Source organism: Podarcis liolepis (genome assembly GCF_965112155.1).
Source record: "Podarcis liolepis genome assembly, chromosome: 6".
Lineage (NCBI taxonomy): Eukaryota > Metazoa > Chordata > Lepidosauria > Squamata > Lacertidae > Podarcis > Podarcis liolepis.
Genome location: NC_139559.1, coordinates 70,302,681 through 70,319,489, shown reverse-complemented (window position 1 = coordinate 70,319,489; position 16,809 = coordinate 70,302,681). Strand labels below are relative to the sequence as shown.

Below are 16,809 nucleotides of genomic sequence, written 5' to 3'. Positions count from 1 at the left end.
CATGTTTGGAATGGTTAAAACCTGCTTGCACAGAAATTAATGAGAGTCATGTATTTGGTTTATAAATGAAGTCCTGACAATAAATGGTTGTCAGCAAATATAGCTAGTAAACAGAAGTGCAATAATAATAATAATAATAATGATGATGATGATGATGATGATGATTTAGTATTTATACCCCGACCATCTGGCTGATGGAGCCACTCTGGGCGGCTCCCAATCAAGTGTTAAAAACAATACAGCGTTAAATATTAAAAACTTCCCTGAACAAGTGCAAGACTGAGCGCAAACAGACAGTACTGTAGAATTCAAAAAAATGCCCAAAGAATTAAATATTGATATGGATTTTGCTCCTTTAAGTCATCATTAATTTTTGTAAGAGAGAACCGTTTCAGATGGAAAACGTCACCAAACTGCGTCAAAGGTTCAGTGGTGGTTAAACTGGAAAGACAGTGTTAAGCTTTGATAGATTAAGGCCTAGTAAGCGGCTCCGAACTCAAACCAGAGGAGCGCAAGCTATGTAAATAGTTTTGGACAGATTTGTGCCGTTGTGGAATGCCTTCAGCTCATATTTAGTTATAACAGTTTGATAGATACGTTGGAGGGGGTGGGGTGGGGGGAAACGCAGCCCCAACCATGATTTGTTTTAGTGTGATTCCTCATGGCAGGAATCTGACCTGTAGTGACAGGTGTTAAAAATTGCCCCGGGCCAAGAAAATATATCAAATAAGGCTCTCACAATTTGACATTGTAAAACAAAGTAGCCCATGATTGTTGGGGCGCCCTCTTATTAGCATCTGGTGTTTTAAGAGCAGGTAAGTGGAATATGCAAAGTTCACTAGTTCTATCTGTGTGGGTTTTACGGTGAGTTAAAATATAGACAGACCAATCGGAAGCCGTTGCAAGCTGCTTGTTGGACATATTCTATGACGTTCTTCAGTGACCAGGTCGCTCGTATTTTGAGGTGAAATGTTGGCTTCACCAAAACCAGTGTTTCTAACATTACTGGTTCTAACATTACCAGGTGTTTGTTTGTTTTCATTTAATTTGTACAAGCATCGCCCCCCCCCCTCCTGTGTGAAGGCTATGAGAGGTGATAGCTATTGTTTTAGAGACATCTGTTTAATGCCACTTCCCTTTGACTGGAGCAAGCTGTCAGTTTGCAAGCTATTTAGTTCAGACAAGAGATACAGCAAATCGTGAATGGAGTTCAGAGACTAGCTGTTGCTCAGGCAGACACACATAGTTCCTCTCATCTGAACAAACCATTCTAGGGCAAACTAAATGTACAAAGAGCCAAGTCCCACTACCTTCCATTTCATTGCTGTCCCCTGTTTATTGACAGCTGACTGAGGTTAAAACTTTCAGGGGTTACTTAGGTCATTTGCTATCATGCGTGTAAAGATTATGGTGCATTGTATAGTTTTATTTTTGGTCTTATTTCTGGCCTGTTGCCTAAAATAAATAAACTGGTTAATGCGAGGTTGAAACCTGGATGTTGGCACTTTGCCTGCTGTAGGAGGGAGCAGGAAGCAAGTTGTGATGTTCCTTCTCATCCTTTACTGTTTTTTTGATTGACATTATTACTATATCCTTCAGGGGTTTTTGTTCCTCTTTAGTACTGACAAAATCCATCAGCTGCCTTTTTTCTGGATTTGGACGTACACAAAACGGAACATGTCATGGCATATATATATTATTAGAATGCAAAACAAAGCAACATATACTACTCCTTCTATGACCCAAACCCAGGAAATAACAGAAGAGGAAAAAGGGAAGAATGGTGATTGAGTTAGTGAATGAGAGAAGTAATTGGGGGAAAAACCACCAGAGACATCCAGAATAGGCAGTGCTTTTTTGTGACAGTAGTCACTGTCAGCACCTCTAGTTTGGTCGCCCCATGGCAGCCATTTTGGGCTGGCACCCACAGCAGTTTTATCAATATACGAGTAGTGGCATCATAAAAAAAAAAAATCCCCGATGAGAATTAGAATTTGGACCAAACACCATTGGATGTAGTGCAGGCATTGTGCCTGTTGTTTATCAGATGTTGCTTCTGCCTGGCAACTGGTGACTGTATCACCAAAACTCACATTGAGGAAGTTGTAGCTCCATGGAAAGCTAGTGTTGCCTCAGTGCCAGTTGCTGCTCAAATTACTGCTAAGAATCTGTAGGTCTCGACATACTGATTCAGGGTGCCGAACACTTTTTAATCACCCCTGTTCTTCCAATTGTAATAATATGTAGAGACTTAATGGTGTAGTATTATTCAGATTTACTTATTGTGTTCAATGGAGCCTACTTCCTTGCAACTGTGTTTGGGATTGCAGCCACAGAACCATTTTGCATGCCTATTCAACAACTATGACGAAATGTGTGTTTCAGATAATTTCTGGTACAGTGGTACCCCGCAAGACGAACGCCTCGCAAAACGGAAAACCCGCTAGACGAAAGTTTTTTTCCGTTTTGGAGGTGCTTCGCAAAACGAATTTCCCTATGGGCTTGCTTCGCAAGACGAAAGCCCATAGGGAAATCTCTCCCAGGTGACGCGCGCCTATGGCAGGAGCCTCCATAGCCGAGCGTCACCTCTCCAACCGGGAGAGCGCGCGCGGGGCTAAAGAAGCCATAGCCCCGCGGCCCTCTCCCAGGTGACGCGCGCCTATGGCAGGAGCCTCCATAGCCGAGCGTCACCTCTCCAGCTGGGAGAGCGCGCGCGTGGGGCTAAAGCAGCCCCCCCGCGACACTCTCCCGGGTGATGCGCGCCTATGGCAGGAGCCTCCATAGGTGCGCGTCACCTCTCCAACCGGGAGAGCGCGCGCGGGGCTAAAGAAACCCCCCGCGACCCTCTCCCGGCTGGAGATGTGACGCGCGCCTATGGCAGGAACCTCCATAGGCGCCCGTCACCTCTCCAGCCGGGAGAGCGCGCGCGGGGCTAAACCAGCCCCCCGCGACCCTCTCCCGGCTGGAGAAGTGACGCGCGCCTATGGCAGGAGCCTCCATAGGCGCCCGTCACCTCTCCAGCCGGGAGAGCGCGCGCGGGGCTAAACCAGCCCCCCGCGACCCTCTCCCGGCTGGAGAGGTGACGCGCGCCTATGGCAGGAGCCTCCATAGGCGCCCGTCACCTCTCCAGCCGGGAGAGCGCGCGCGGGGCTAAACCAGCCCCCCACGACCCTCTCCCGGCTGGAGAAGTGACGCACGCCTATGGCAGGAGCCTCCATAGGCGCGCGTCACTTCTCCAGCCGGGAGAGGGTCGCGGGGGGTTTCTTTAGCCCCGCGCGCGCTCTCCCGGCTGGAGAGGTGACGGGCGCCTATGGAGGTTCCTGCCATAGGCGCGCGTCACTTCTCCAGCTGGGAGAGGGTCGCGGGGGGTTTCTTTAGCCCCGCGCGCGCTCTCCCGGCTGGAGAGGTGACGGGCGCCTATGGCAGGAGCCTCCATAGGCGCCCGTCACCTCTCCTGCCGGGAGAGCGCGCGCGGGGCTAAAGAAGCCCCCCGCGACCCTCTCCCAGGTGACGCGCGCCTATGGCAGGAGCCTCCATAGGCGCCCGTCACCTCTCCAGCCGGGAGAGCGCGCGCGGGGCTAAAGAAGCCATAGCCCCGCGACCCTCTCCCAGCTGGAGAAGTGACGCGTGACTATGGCAGCAGCCTCTGAAGGATGCACCGAAGCCTGGCGTGGGGGGGGGCGGAGAGACCTTCTCCCCGCGCCAGCCTTCGGATGGCTGTCCTGAAGACTTGGGGTGGGAGAAGGGTTTTCCTTCCCACCGCCAACATTCAGAATGCTGTTCTGAATGTTGGCGGTGGGGAGGAAAAACCCTCCTCCCACGCAAGCCCCGGGAACAGAGGGAAAGCGCTGCGCGCCTTCCCCTCTGTTCCCGTACCTGTGCTGAAGGCTTGCGGTGGGGAGAAAAGCCCTTCTCCGCACCGCCAGCCTGGCAAGCGGTTTCCCTAGGAACGCATTAATTGATTTTCAATGCATTCCTATGGGAAACCGTGCTTCGCAAGACGAAAAACTCGCAAGAAGAAAAAACTTGCGGAACGAATTAATTTCGTCTTGCGAGGCACCACTGTACTATATTGGTTAAGTTTAAACTAGTTTGCAGAGGCCAGAAATATATACCGTATTTTTCGCTCTATAAGACGCACCAGACCACAAGACGCACCTAGTTTTTGGAGGAGGAAAACAAGAAAAAAAATATTCTGAATCTCAGAAGCCAGAACAGCAAGAGGGATTGCTGCGCAGTGAAAGCAGCAATCCCTCTTGCTGTTCTGGCTTCTGGGATAGCTGCGCAGCCTGCATTTGCTCCATAAGACGCACACGCATTTCCCCTTACTTTTTAGGAGGGAAAAAGTGAGTCTTATAGAGCAGAAAATACGGTACTTTGCTGCATTCTTGTAGATGTGAAACCCAAGTCATCCATTTAAAAAAAAACTCCAGAGGTTCTGACATGGTAAATGCAGGTGTAAAACCATTGATGTATGGCATTAATTTTGGGACACAATGGCCTACTTTATTAGTTGATTTCCATTATACCATTTTTTTAAAAAAAATATCTTAATTTTATTAATCTAGATTTTCAAGGTATCTTACAAAAGAGAACATGAAACAAATATAAAACAGATCAAAAACATCAGAAACAAAAACAATTATTGTAGCAACAGTAAACATACAAAAAAAGTAGATATAAATTCAGTTAAAATCCTGGGCACGTTTTAGACATTATACCATGTTGAAGCAAATTATCTGTATCTCCTAAGTAATGATAGCAATCATATGTTGTTGTGGTGGTGTTGTGGTTAAGAGCGGTAGTCTCGTAATCTGGGGAACCGGGTTCGTGTCTCCGCTCCTCCACATGCAGCTGCTGGGTGACCTTGGGCTAGTCACACTTCTCTGAAGTCTCTCAGCCCCACTCACCTCACAGAGTGTTTGTTGGTGGGGGAGGAAGGGAAAGGAGAATGTTAGCCGCTTTGAGACTCCTTAAAGGGAGTGAAAGGCAGGATATCAAACCCAAACCTCCTCCTCCTCCTCCTCTTCTTCTTCTTCTTCGTCTTCTTCTTCTTGTTTTTAACTCTTTATTTAATTTCTCAACCACAGGGTCCCAAAGGTGATCCAGGATTCTCCCCAGGACAAGCAAAACGTGGGGAAAAGGTAACTAGTTTAATTTTTTGAGAGCCATCTCCACAAACGTTTGAAATCTTGCCGATATTCTTGTACTCATGACATAAAATTTAAGTCTCTCCTGAATGTTTTCAGTAATAAACTACAGGTAGCTTGTTTATACTGGGGGATTTGCAGATTGGAGGAAAACATTTATATTTTATTGTTAGATACAAATCAGAACTAGTGCCAAAGTCAGAGTTGTGTTAAAGCAGACATCAAAAGCAAGTGTGGAAATACCCTTTCTTGCCTTGAAGCTCCATCTGAATCTGTATCTGGAAAACCTAATAACCCTAGCTACATTGTTCAGAAAATGGTGCTAGATCAGCACAAATCTCGTTTCAATATATTCAACGGCGCTCATGTAAATCAGAGTTCTGGGGAAATAAGGTGGGATGGTGGGCAACCTAGCTAAGTCATAGAATGCTCCAGGTTCAATTGGTAGTCTCTTGCTTGAAAAAGTATCCAGGTAGCAATAGAAAAGAATTTTTCCTCACTGGGAATGCCAAGGATTGAACCCTGAACCTTCTGCATGCAAGGCATGTACTGTGCCATGGAGATATGGCTCCTGTATTGTCTTTTGGAGATATTGCTGATGATTTAGTCCGGTTCTGTGCATTCTGTGAATGGTGTTGTGTGGGTTTGCTTGTGTTGAACAGGCTGGGGAGGTGGGAGACTCCTATGGTGACTCATTGGCTCTATCTTTAGGGAGGGGAACATAGTGGCCTTTATCATGTCTTCCAGCCTTAGACATGCTATGATTTCATCCCTCCCCAATATTGTGACAGGTTACAATAATTGTTTGAATTCTGAAATTACAGGGCGATACAGGACTAATAGGCTTGCCAGGCCTTGTAGGCATCAAAGGTGAAAAGGTAAGGTGTTTTGTTATTATTATTATTATTATTAACTTTCAGTTCTATTACTGGAAGTCTACAAACAGAATGCTCGAGGCTTATGTACACACAGAGTTTCAGTGTGTGGAAGGGTTTCCTTACAGACTGGTGCAAAGCTGCCCATGAATAAGATTGTTAGTGAGCAAACAGAGCTTTGGATCAGAGCTCTAGTTACAGGTAGGTCTGCCATAGTTGAAACAAAATTTAAAAATTCATTCCAGTAGCACCTTAGAGACCAGCTAAGTTTGTTATTGATGTGTATCTGAAGAAGTGTGCATGCACACAAAAGCTCATACCAATAACTAACTTAGTTGGTCTCTAAGGTGCTACTGGAGGGAATTTTAAAATTTTGGATCAGAGCGTAATTGTTCGGTGACGATTGTGGCTCTCAAATCTTGATCAATATCTTTTTCCAGAAGCCTTTTAAAAAATAATTTGCCACAAAACCCAATCTACAGAAATGTCAGTTTTTTGAATGCGCCAACTTTGGAAAACATGAGATTGTGGGAATTCAACAAGTGGAATTTTGTTCCAATATTTGATTTTGCGGGGATCTAATGTCCCTTCTGTGACTGATTGCCATGGGATCCTCAAGCTTGTTCTGTTTTAGTTTTTGTCACAGAGGTTAGGTAAATGAACGCTTATGGAAGGCATTTTCTCCACTGTACGCGGCAGCAAACAAGAAATGGAATTGCAGTTGTTTTAATTTCTCAGCACTGAAATTTAGTGCTATAGTCATTTACTTCGTGCCACAGTTGACATGCTTTCTAGGCTGGCAGTGTAGAGATCTTTGCCACATCTGTGTGCTAATTTAGCAAATGATATCAATTAACCTTGCTATGAGGAGCTGCTTGTAAAAAGTGAAGCATTTTGAACTGAACAAAACTATAGTTCTGTCCTTTCCCATTTCCTCTACCATCTGAGTAGAAAATAGCAGGGCTGCCTGTAGATTTACTGGAAGTACGTGCTGCAGTGGTCCTTTAAAAGTTCCAATGTAAGTTATGTTCTAAAACCACAGGGGTGATGCATGTTTATCCATCGAAATAGCTTTCATACATCACAAGAACCAAAATCTTTTAAATGTGCTTTTATTCACTTTACCATAGAGTTTGAGCAGTAATTTCTGTAGTAAAATTCTTTCATGGTGCCTTGGCTACTGTAGAAAAAAATTATGAAGTTCAAATATGAGGGGTGATGGGAAGATGAGGAAAAAGTTATTGGCTAAACCAAGCATGTCCAAAATCTGTTTCAGGGGCCAAATCTGACTGGATTTATCCGGGTCTTGTGGCAGTTTATTTATTGGTGTCAAATCCTAAAAAAGCTCAACAACTTTGGTCGGCCCTCACACATGTTCACTTCTGGCCCTTTTTGAAAAAGGTTTGGGCACCCCTGGGCTAAACAATAATAACGTGTCGAACAAGGAAATATGTTCTTATTGTTAGGCTTAATGAATCCAATTAAAACATGTTGGTGACCATGCTTTTGTCTCAAGATCTGTTAGTCTGCTTTTTATTTGGAGACATAATTTCAAAACTTCCTCACTTCCAAAAACGACGCATGTAGATTATCCCAAAATGGTGTGCGCTCTTTAAGTGATCTTAAAGAGAAATTTTATATCATCTCTGCCAGATTGAGGTACAGACTGCAATAGTCACAAATGTGATTTTATGTGAACACTTCTCTATAGTGTCGTCCTATCCTTCAGTCAGTTTCAGAACCTAAAAATGTACTCCACATGGACAGATTTTTTTCCTCCAAAATCCTAACATGCCCATTTCTAGATGCAAATGGAAAATGTGGATGAGCTGTTGATGACATGTTGATGAAATGTATATACATAAATAGCGTTCATTTTCCATTCAGAGTAATGCAAGAAAATGCACACAGACAAAAGTATCTTTCAATGCTTCTTTATATTGTTTAAGCCAATACATCTGGTCTATATTTTGGCAAAAACCGACCTACTTTTTCATGATTACAGCTGCAGTAAACTGTGAAATTAATTAACCATGTTGCAATTAGTTTGTTTTAAAGGTTGCAGACATAATGCAAATTGATATGATCATATTTGTCAGCACGTGCTCCTTTCTTTGCTGACCAAAATAGTTCTCTTAAAGAACCTAAAGTAAATTTAAAATCTGCCTCCTCAAAGCAGCTTTCCCTTGCCTCTCCAAAAGCTAGCCGTGAGAGTCATAGAGGAGACGTTCCCAGAGAGGAATTCAATGCTGCGTTAAGGGCTGCAGCTGAAGTTCTACAGTATATGTGGAAGGCATGCATTTGGGGTTCTTTGGGTGTAATTTGGGTGCACTTTTCCTCATGCTGGATGTGAAGTCTGGACTCTATAGACAAAGTTGGGCTGGTTTGACTGTAAAAAGCATCTGAATCAATTTTTTGGAAGCAGCAATTAAACGTACTGCTCCTCACTGTTGCTTCTAGAATCTATTCCAGACACAGAACAAATATAATATGCTTAATTAAGCAGAACTGTAAGCAAGAGATGAGTTAACAACTTGAAATATTACAAGACGGAAGCTTAATGTGCAATTGTTACATGGTGGGGGAAATGTTCAATTTGTACATTATCTTGTAAGTAAAACGTTTTAATGTAATTTAGATTTTTTTTTACATAAAATAATCATGAAATAGAAATAAAATGTTCACGATCAGTTGTATGCATAGAGGTGTTTCGTTATGTGTGTCTTTTTAAAGTTCAGAAAATTACGGCCCAGATTATCTAGTTTCAGGGTCACTTCTGTGCCTGAATAGAATAGAAAAGTTCAGGGGATGTGCAAAATATACCTCATTTTACGTAATCCGCTTTGCAGTTCACACTTATTTGCATGTCCTTGGGGGGACTCCAATGAGAAGGAGCTGAAACCTAGCCCACTCACTTTTTTTTTTAACCTATTGCGCTAAAAAAGAAACTAGCCTTTTTTATAGTGTGGCTGGCTTCATGTTTCCTCACTTCATGTGTGTGTGTAAGGACTGGTTGTTAGTACCTGGAATCCTTGGGTGTCTGTCAAGGCACCAGTACCCTGGCAGGTCCCACGCCTGATGCCTGCCATGGGCCCCTTGCTACATTTTTTCAAGGAGCACTGGGCAGCTGCCATTTTGATTTTCCACAGTGTCTCCCAATGTAGCATGTAGCTCCAGGGCATCATGAGACATGAAAGTGGCCCAGCCCCAGCGAGATGGTGCTGTTTCTGCTGCCTACCAGTGCTGCCAGGTATGCTTGCTAGGGTCACCAGTAGAGGGGGGAGGGGTACATCCAACAGCCATTTTGCCCACCATCCCAAAGCTACCCGTGTGTGTGCGTGCACATGTGTGCGCGCATAACACAAGGTAATTTTTCTACCCATGGTTTGAAAGGTGCTTACAAACGGAATGCCAAGGATTTTGTGCTTTTTTGGGTACAACTGCCGCAACATACCTTGGGCTCTTTTGTATGGAAGAAGAGGGAAATTGGTGAGATGAGCAGGTGGACCCTACAATGGAATGAATTCCTCGCCCCTTATAAGAATAGAAATAGCAAAGTATTGATCAGAGTGTAATTTTGGTTTTTTTGGTGATCATAAACTTTCTCAACTCGCATTATTTTCCCAAAGCCAGACAGTAAAATTTACAGGTTTAGTTCACTTTCTTAAACAGCAGTAATTCTCTATAATACAGTTTAGGACAATGCTATTTAAGTAGTGAGACAACAGCTTGCTTAAGCTGGCTTGTTGAATATTCCAAATTTATCGGAATATTGATGTTTTCTTTTATGTGTGAAAAATTATCTTAATTAATCTTTTTTCCTAGATAGCTTCTTGGAGCTGTCTGTGAAAAACTTCTTTATAGCTACCTCACAGTATTACTCAGAGTGTTGCGAAAAGGATTTGGAATGGGGGGAAACTGCCTGGACCGGATCCAGCATTCAGTAATTACAAGCAGATTGCTCCTGGAGGTCTTTTTCATCTACGTGTTACTTAATGCAAACCTCTGCTTGATTTCAGGTTGGCATATCAAGAAGTTGATAAAGAGTATGGAGATACAAGTGTCTCCCCATTTCTCACCAGTAGACTTGTCTTTTCAGACGCCAGCTGTTAAAACTAAGCTATATTGATATCAGATGAAAATAGGCTTGGCAAAATTTTCTTTGCTTAAGGGTGCGGAGGAGAGGGGGAAGCAGAGTGCCGATACCTGATGTGTGTGTATGATCATTTCAGCATTCATTGAAACATTTATCTTTCATACCTGTAGGGTCCCATGGGGTATCCAGGACCACCGGGGCCACGTGGGGAGCAAGTAAGTAGTCCAGTCACAATCTGATGCATCTCTTATAATGCATCTCTCATTTAATAAGCACTTTGTGCCAGAGTTTGGGAAAGTGAGGCTGATACCATAGGCAATTTTTGGAGGAACCAAAGTTCAGTGGTAGAGCATCCTTTGCATGAGTAAGGGACTAGTTTCAATCTCTGGCAATGCCAGCTAGAAGGATTTCAGAAAAACGGGACTGGGGAAGATTCTGGCATCTGAGCACCACTGCTAGTCACAGTAGATAATTTTGAGCTAGTTGGACCAACCTTCAGATACTTCAGAGACATTTTAGGAATACATGATGTAGCACAGTGGTGGCCAAACTTGGCCCTCCAGCTCTTTTTGGACTACAACTCCCATCATCCCTAGATAACAGGAACAGTGGTCAGGGATGATGGGAACTGTAGTCCCAAAACAGCTGGAGGGCCAAGTTTGGCCACCATTGATGTAGCAGATGATGTATTGTTGGGTGGTAACTAGAATACCATGAAATGCCACTCAATGTGAAAGGCTGTACCGGTGAAGAGTAAGGCCTTACTTGGATTGGAGACAGGAATTAGTTATGGTGTTGTTTATTTGTTGCTGTTTTGTCCTCAATTGGGGGGTGGGGAACATTTTTTTTGGCCGTCAGGACAGGGCTGCCCACCTGTCACATATCTGATGTGACTGGGTGCTTTGAAATCCCAAATTTGGGATGTGCACTCACTTCATCAGGTTTTGTCTCTGCTGCCCATCAGATGGTTTCCCTAGCCACTGCTCCATTGGGAGCACACTTTAAGCCTCCCAAGTTTGCCTTGTCAGACATGCCTCTTCCTGTGCCAGATCTGATGTCATGTACGATGGCAAATGTGGTTAGTTGGGGAAAAGCCGCCTGGTGGGCCAAATTTGCCTGTGGACCAGAGATTAATTAGCCCTGCCCTGGATGGAGGTGGCGAATGAGCTGGTTGTAAATTATGCTTAATTCTGCCAGGGTGGGCTATTATTATTATTATTTGTAGACCAGACATTCTTTTTACAACAAATGGTTGCCTGAGAATCAGCTGTGTTATCTGTATGAGAATAAGGTTCATATGTGGAAAATTGGTAAGGATGTATCTGGGAGACATCACTACCTAGGTTCCCTTCGCAGTGCTAGACTGGATGCAGGGAGCATCTATCTAACAGGCAGCTTCTATCCCCAGTTAGTCAAGTTAGAATATTTTCCTGTCTTTAAGCATTTTATAATCTTCTGAAACAGCATTTTCATCAGTGGCAGACAGTGTGATGTGGCTGCACCATTCACCTGGCCTGCATCCAGGTGAGTCACTGCAGTATAGCAGGACAGAGGAAAGGGCCTCAGCAAAGTCAGCAAACTATTATGGTGTAATCGCTGTGTCTCTCCCGCTCTTGGTCCCAGGATGCTGCAGTGACTCACCTGGATGCAGGCCAGGTGAATGGAAAAAATGCAGACTCTGAACTGTGACGGGCGGTGGTGGTACTTTTGCCAGAATCTATTGCAGGTTCATTTCCCTACTTCCCTGACATCCTTGTCCGCTTAGCTGCTCCCATGCAGAAATCTTCTCAGATCACCTCAAATCCTACCACCTAGTGGGGTTTTGAGCCGCAAAACAGCCATTTAACTTGGCTTCTGAACTATTGCACCGGGGTACCTGACAGCAGACAGCATTGAGTAAATGCTTATGTAGATATTGAAAACCTTCTCACATGGTTCCCCCCACCCCATGTAAATAGCAATCGTATGACCAAGCTCAGGCTCAGTTTCTGTAATCTGCATTATAAATCACTGTCCCCCGAGGGAATCTTCCATGTTTCACTTTTTCCGAAAAGTGGTCTAACAGTTTCCCTCATGAATCAGCCTGTGTCTCGCATTTCACCACTGAATGTCACGGCCCTCCTCTTCTGCCCACTAACTGTTGAGATACATGTTCCATTGCTTGGTTGAGTTATCATGTTGATGCACAGGATTGACATTTTCTGTAAGTTACGTGAAAGGCAGCCTTGAATTGAACGTTTAGGCCTTACCTACAAGTGAGAAAATGCATTAATTCTTCTTCCCCCCACCCCTTTTCTTCAATTCAGGGAATTCTAGGAATGGCTGGCAACCCTGGGGCTCCAGGTTACCCTGGCAGGCAGGTGCAGTAACTATACTTCAAACCTAAACTATCACATTATTTTTTTACTACATACCCAAATAATCAGATTTTCTTCTTTTTAAAAAATAAAATAAAAATACAGTCACGATTACAATCCCACAATAATTTGTCTATTGCTCTATTCTGTTTAAGTTTGTTGGTTTCTTTGCACGGTTTATTCACAGCAGTTATAAAAGAATGACCGCTCACCTGGTCCTGGGGTGGACAGTGGTTGTGGCCCATCACCCCCTAGCTCCCTGGGGTGAAACGCTCCCAACATGGCTGCCAGCTGTTGGGGAATTTTCCTGGCTGTCTGCAAGGCATGGTGGGAAATCCTGCCCCTCTCAAATTTAAGCTGCCCAATTATGGGCAGTTGTGCGTGGAGTCTGAGCAATTGTGTGTGGAGTTTGCCACCTGGGGATATAAGCCGTCTGCACCTGAGTATTGTCTAAGTTTGTTCCATAAGTGGAGATTAAAGGCAACATGCAATATAGGAATTAAGACCCCACCAAAGTATGACTGGTGTGTCATTTGTTCACTATGGCGGCAGGGACACATCATGGTAAAATCACAGTTAATTGTTTAATCATGCACAAGGTGATTGCACTCTCTTTCAGTTAGTCCAGCTTGCCCCTGGTAGAAACAAACCATGATCCCAGGATTAGCAATATGCCCAAACCAGGGATCACAAGACACAGTCAATTAACCAATAACAAATCTTGGCATATCACCATGTTTTGCAAGGAGCAAAACAAACTATGATTCTGACTTTGGTGTATTGCAAAGATATTTGAAAGAGATGTTATACTAGGTAAAGTGTATATTGAAGAGATGTGGAATTTTGTGTCAGGATATAGTGTGTGCATTTGTCCTTACGCATCTAGAAGTTTTGTGTTATGGTAAAGTTTATTGATATAAATTAGGCTGGTCACTCTGTTTTTTGTTTTAATCTTTTGGTTTGTCCTATGCAACATTTGTCTTAAAACCTCTATGCATAAAGAAATACGTAGATGATAGGTTTTGATATATTTCCCCCATTGGAGCAACAACCATGTTAATATTTGTTTCCTGCTCTCCTTTTCTTTTGTTTACAGCTCTTTCTTGTGTTCCTTTTATGTTTTTGTTTCTGTGTTATTCTGAGACACACCTGCCTTTCATCAGAAATGTTAGAAACCAAATAACCAGCTCAGTAGACACTCTGAAGTTACAAAAACTCATTCTCTCCCACTTTCCCCAACATCTGTCTTGATTCTTGTGGAGGAATAATTATGTGATAAGCCACTTTAGGACAGTAAGAAGCACCTGCTGGTTTTCAACCCCAGTTCTGATGGGAGTATATTTATCAGCACCAGAGTCTATCCAGAATCTGAATCTGGGAGTATGATATTAACAGCTGCCACTAGCGTAGTTTTATTTATATAAAAGAGGCAAAACTTGAGTCAGATTCTCAATTCTGGCCAAGCTGAAAGCCTGAAACAAGCATGAACCAAAAACTTTTTTGTTAGGTTCTGTGCCACCCCTGTCAACTTCTTCCCCCAGGCTCTGTGGGTTTAATTCCAAGAAAGCATAAAAGCCTATTTTTAAACTGTAAGGGAGTCTTGGTTCTCACTGACTGAATCTTCTCTCAAAAAGGAGTTTCATGATTAAAAGAGAGCAAAAGACATTACATGGCAAGAACATCTGGCAAAATAACGGCTTACTTTTTTAAGCTGGCCTGTTGCGCTGCTGACTTAAAATTGGCTCCAGGCCTTCTTTGGCAAATCCAGTTATTGTGTGCACACTGAAGGTGTACCAAATATGTAACATGTGCAGAAAATAAGTGCCCTGTGGATGACATACCCAAATCCTTAAGCACATCTGAGAATACTGACGTCCAAGCCCATGAACACCCTTTGTAAAACACGAGATTAAGGCATCGACAGTGTCGGTGTTCCCTGTGGGAAACATCAGTTGTGTTTGTCATGCGAAGTGCCCAGATTGGAGAAAATAAGCAAAGTAGTTACAGCATACAGTTATGTTATCTGTCTTCAGTTCAAGCCATGGTCCAAAATATCCAAGATGGATGCTTCTGCATTACATTTTCCACAACTCTTTGCTTGGGGCCAGTTCCTATAAAAGACAAACAGGTTCTGCTGATTCTTAAAACCTAAACCACCTCAACAACCAGCTCAGTCCTCCACACGCCACTGCTATTGGCCAGCTGAAATCCAGTGACTCGTTATCAGGTGTTAGAGCCAGCTAACCATGCATCCTCCATGTTGTTAACATCTTAATTACAGGTGTCAACAGGAAGAACCAAGATTGGGGCTGTACTTTTCAGAAGCACAGTCATTAACTGCAAAGGAAGCTGAATTAAATGAATAATATGATAGAGCATATCAGTTGCAACTGTCTTTGCAGGCTCATGGGGTGTGTGCAGGAAATAGATCTGGATCCACTTGTAGATCTCTGGGTAGTTTTCAATGAATCCACAAGGCTCTCTGACTTCCAATAAGAAAAAGGATTTCCTTGCCACAAAAATAATAATGAATAAGAGACTGCTGAGATGAAGAAAGCTTTGGGGGATGGTGTGGTTCAGGACTGGGTTTTTGTGTGAACTTTGTTCTGGTATCGAAAACAAATTCCTAGGCTGAGGGTATAAAAGTTAAAGGGACCCCTGACCATTAGGTCCAGTTGTGGCCAACTCTGGGGTTGCGGCGCTCATCTCGCTTTATTGGCCGAGGGAGCCGGCGTACAGCTTCCGGGTCATGTGGCCAGCATGACTAAGCCGCTTCTGGTGAATCAGAGCAGCGCACAGAAACGCTGTTTGCCTTCCCACCGGAGCGGTACCTATTTATCTACTTGCACTTTGACATGCTTTTGAACTGCTAGTTTGGCAGGAGCAGGGACTGAGCAACGGGAGCTCACCATCGCGGGGATTGAAACCGCCGACCTTCTGATCGGCAAGTCCTAGGCTCTGTGGTTTAACCCACAGCGCCACCCGCGCCCCACCAGGCTGAGGGTATGCTCAACTGTTAAATGCGCCCACCCTCTTGAGTTGCTACTTTGCTCCTGGTTTCTTTTGGTGAATCTCAGAATTCGATCAGAAAACAAAAGTTCACCCAACGAGCTTGAATTCTGTCCACCTAAGAAGGTGGTATGTACTTTTTCAAGTATTGGTCATTCAGGTCAAGGAGGTTAAATATTAATCACCATGAATAGCACAGACTGAGGTCCCTCACGGTGGTCCTCGGAGTTTAGGAGAGAGGCACAAAGTGGCTCACCAACAAGATATGAAGAGTTAATGGTTGGTGATGGTTGGTATCCTCACAGTTGGGCTACTGCCAAAAGTTAGCAGTAGGGAACAAAGGGTTATAAATATGGAACAAGTCAAGAACTGAAGAGCCTGCTGAGAACCAGCCCTGGAACAACAAGAAAAAATACTACTTCAAATGCACTGTACTTTCCCTTCAATATTTGTGTTGGTTTCTTAATTGTTTTTAACCACTGGAACTTTCATAAGCTCGTTAATATGTTAAACGACTCTTTCCATTAAGTCAGTACATACAGAGAGAGAACCAACTAAAACATCCATCGTCATAGACACAGGATTTCCTTAATACACTTAATATCAGGAACAAAGTTGAATTCCAATGTACACATACAAAGGGGTCAGTTTTATCCCTTAATTTTGGCTTTTGCAGTGATTCTGTGTCTGCTAATTGGTTTCTAATAACTCACAGTCATGAATAGGGGTTATAGCAACAGGATAATAGCCTGACAGCTCTTCCCAACTATCAAGCACTTTGAATGACTGGAATCAGCATGTTGTTCTGGGAAATGTCTGGAATTGCATCCGATCTTAAAAGTTTATTAAAAAATGGTTGTGAAGTCATATTAAGCCAAGTCTCTAATTGAAAGGGGGTGAGGTGCAATCCCTGCAAATAATTAACTGAAAGAAAAAGAAAGTAAGTTGCACCCATCCCAAGGGAACTATATGTTGTTGTTTTAAAAAAAAACCCTTTGCAAATTTGATCACATATAGAGAGTTCTGACTTACACAGTCATAATTTTTGAAAAAGCATTTTGCCAGTTTTGCAAATGAATAGCTATGGCATTTTAAAATATAGTATCTCTGTGTATTAAAAATGAAGTAAAAGGCATTTCTTCTTGTGCTAGGGTTTAGCAGGACCAGAAGGTAACCCAGGCCCTAAAGGTGTAAGAGTAAGTAAGCATTTTTAAAGGATTATGACATGCATGACTTTATTTTATTTTTTCCCCATTCACAATGTAGCATGGAACTGCAGATACTTCATCCAGATTTACTATTTTTTCCGCTCACGGGGTCAC

The 16,809-nt window shown here is 43.5% G+C and overlaps 1 protein-coding gene across 1 annotated transcript in view; it reads left to right on the top strand.

The window, feature by feature from the left end:
* Nucleotides 1–16,809, top strand: part of COL24A1 (collagen type XXIV alpha 1 chain) — a 167,683-nt gene that overhangs the window by 32,563 nt on the left and 118,311 nt on the right. The window contains exons 6-10 of the mRNA XM_083510891.1: nucleotides 5,091–5,144; nucleotides 5,975–6,028; nucleotides 10,292–10,336; nucleotides 12,428–12,481; nucleotides 16,639–16,683. Of these exons, the coding sequence (XP_083367017.1) occupies nucleotides 5,091–5,144; nucleotides 5,975–6,028; nucleotides 10,292–10,336; nucleotides 12,428–12,481; nucleotides 16,639–16,683 (252 nt within the window). The remainder of the gene's footprint in view (nucleotides 1–5,090; nucleotides 5,145–5,974; nucleotides 6,029–10,291; nucleotides 10,337–12,427; nucleotides 12,482–16,638; nucleotides 16,684–16,809) is intronic.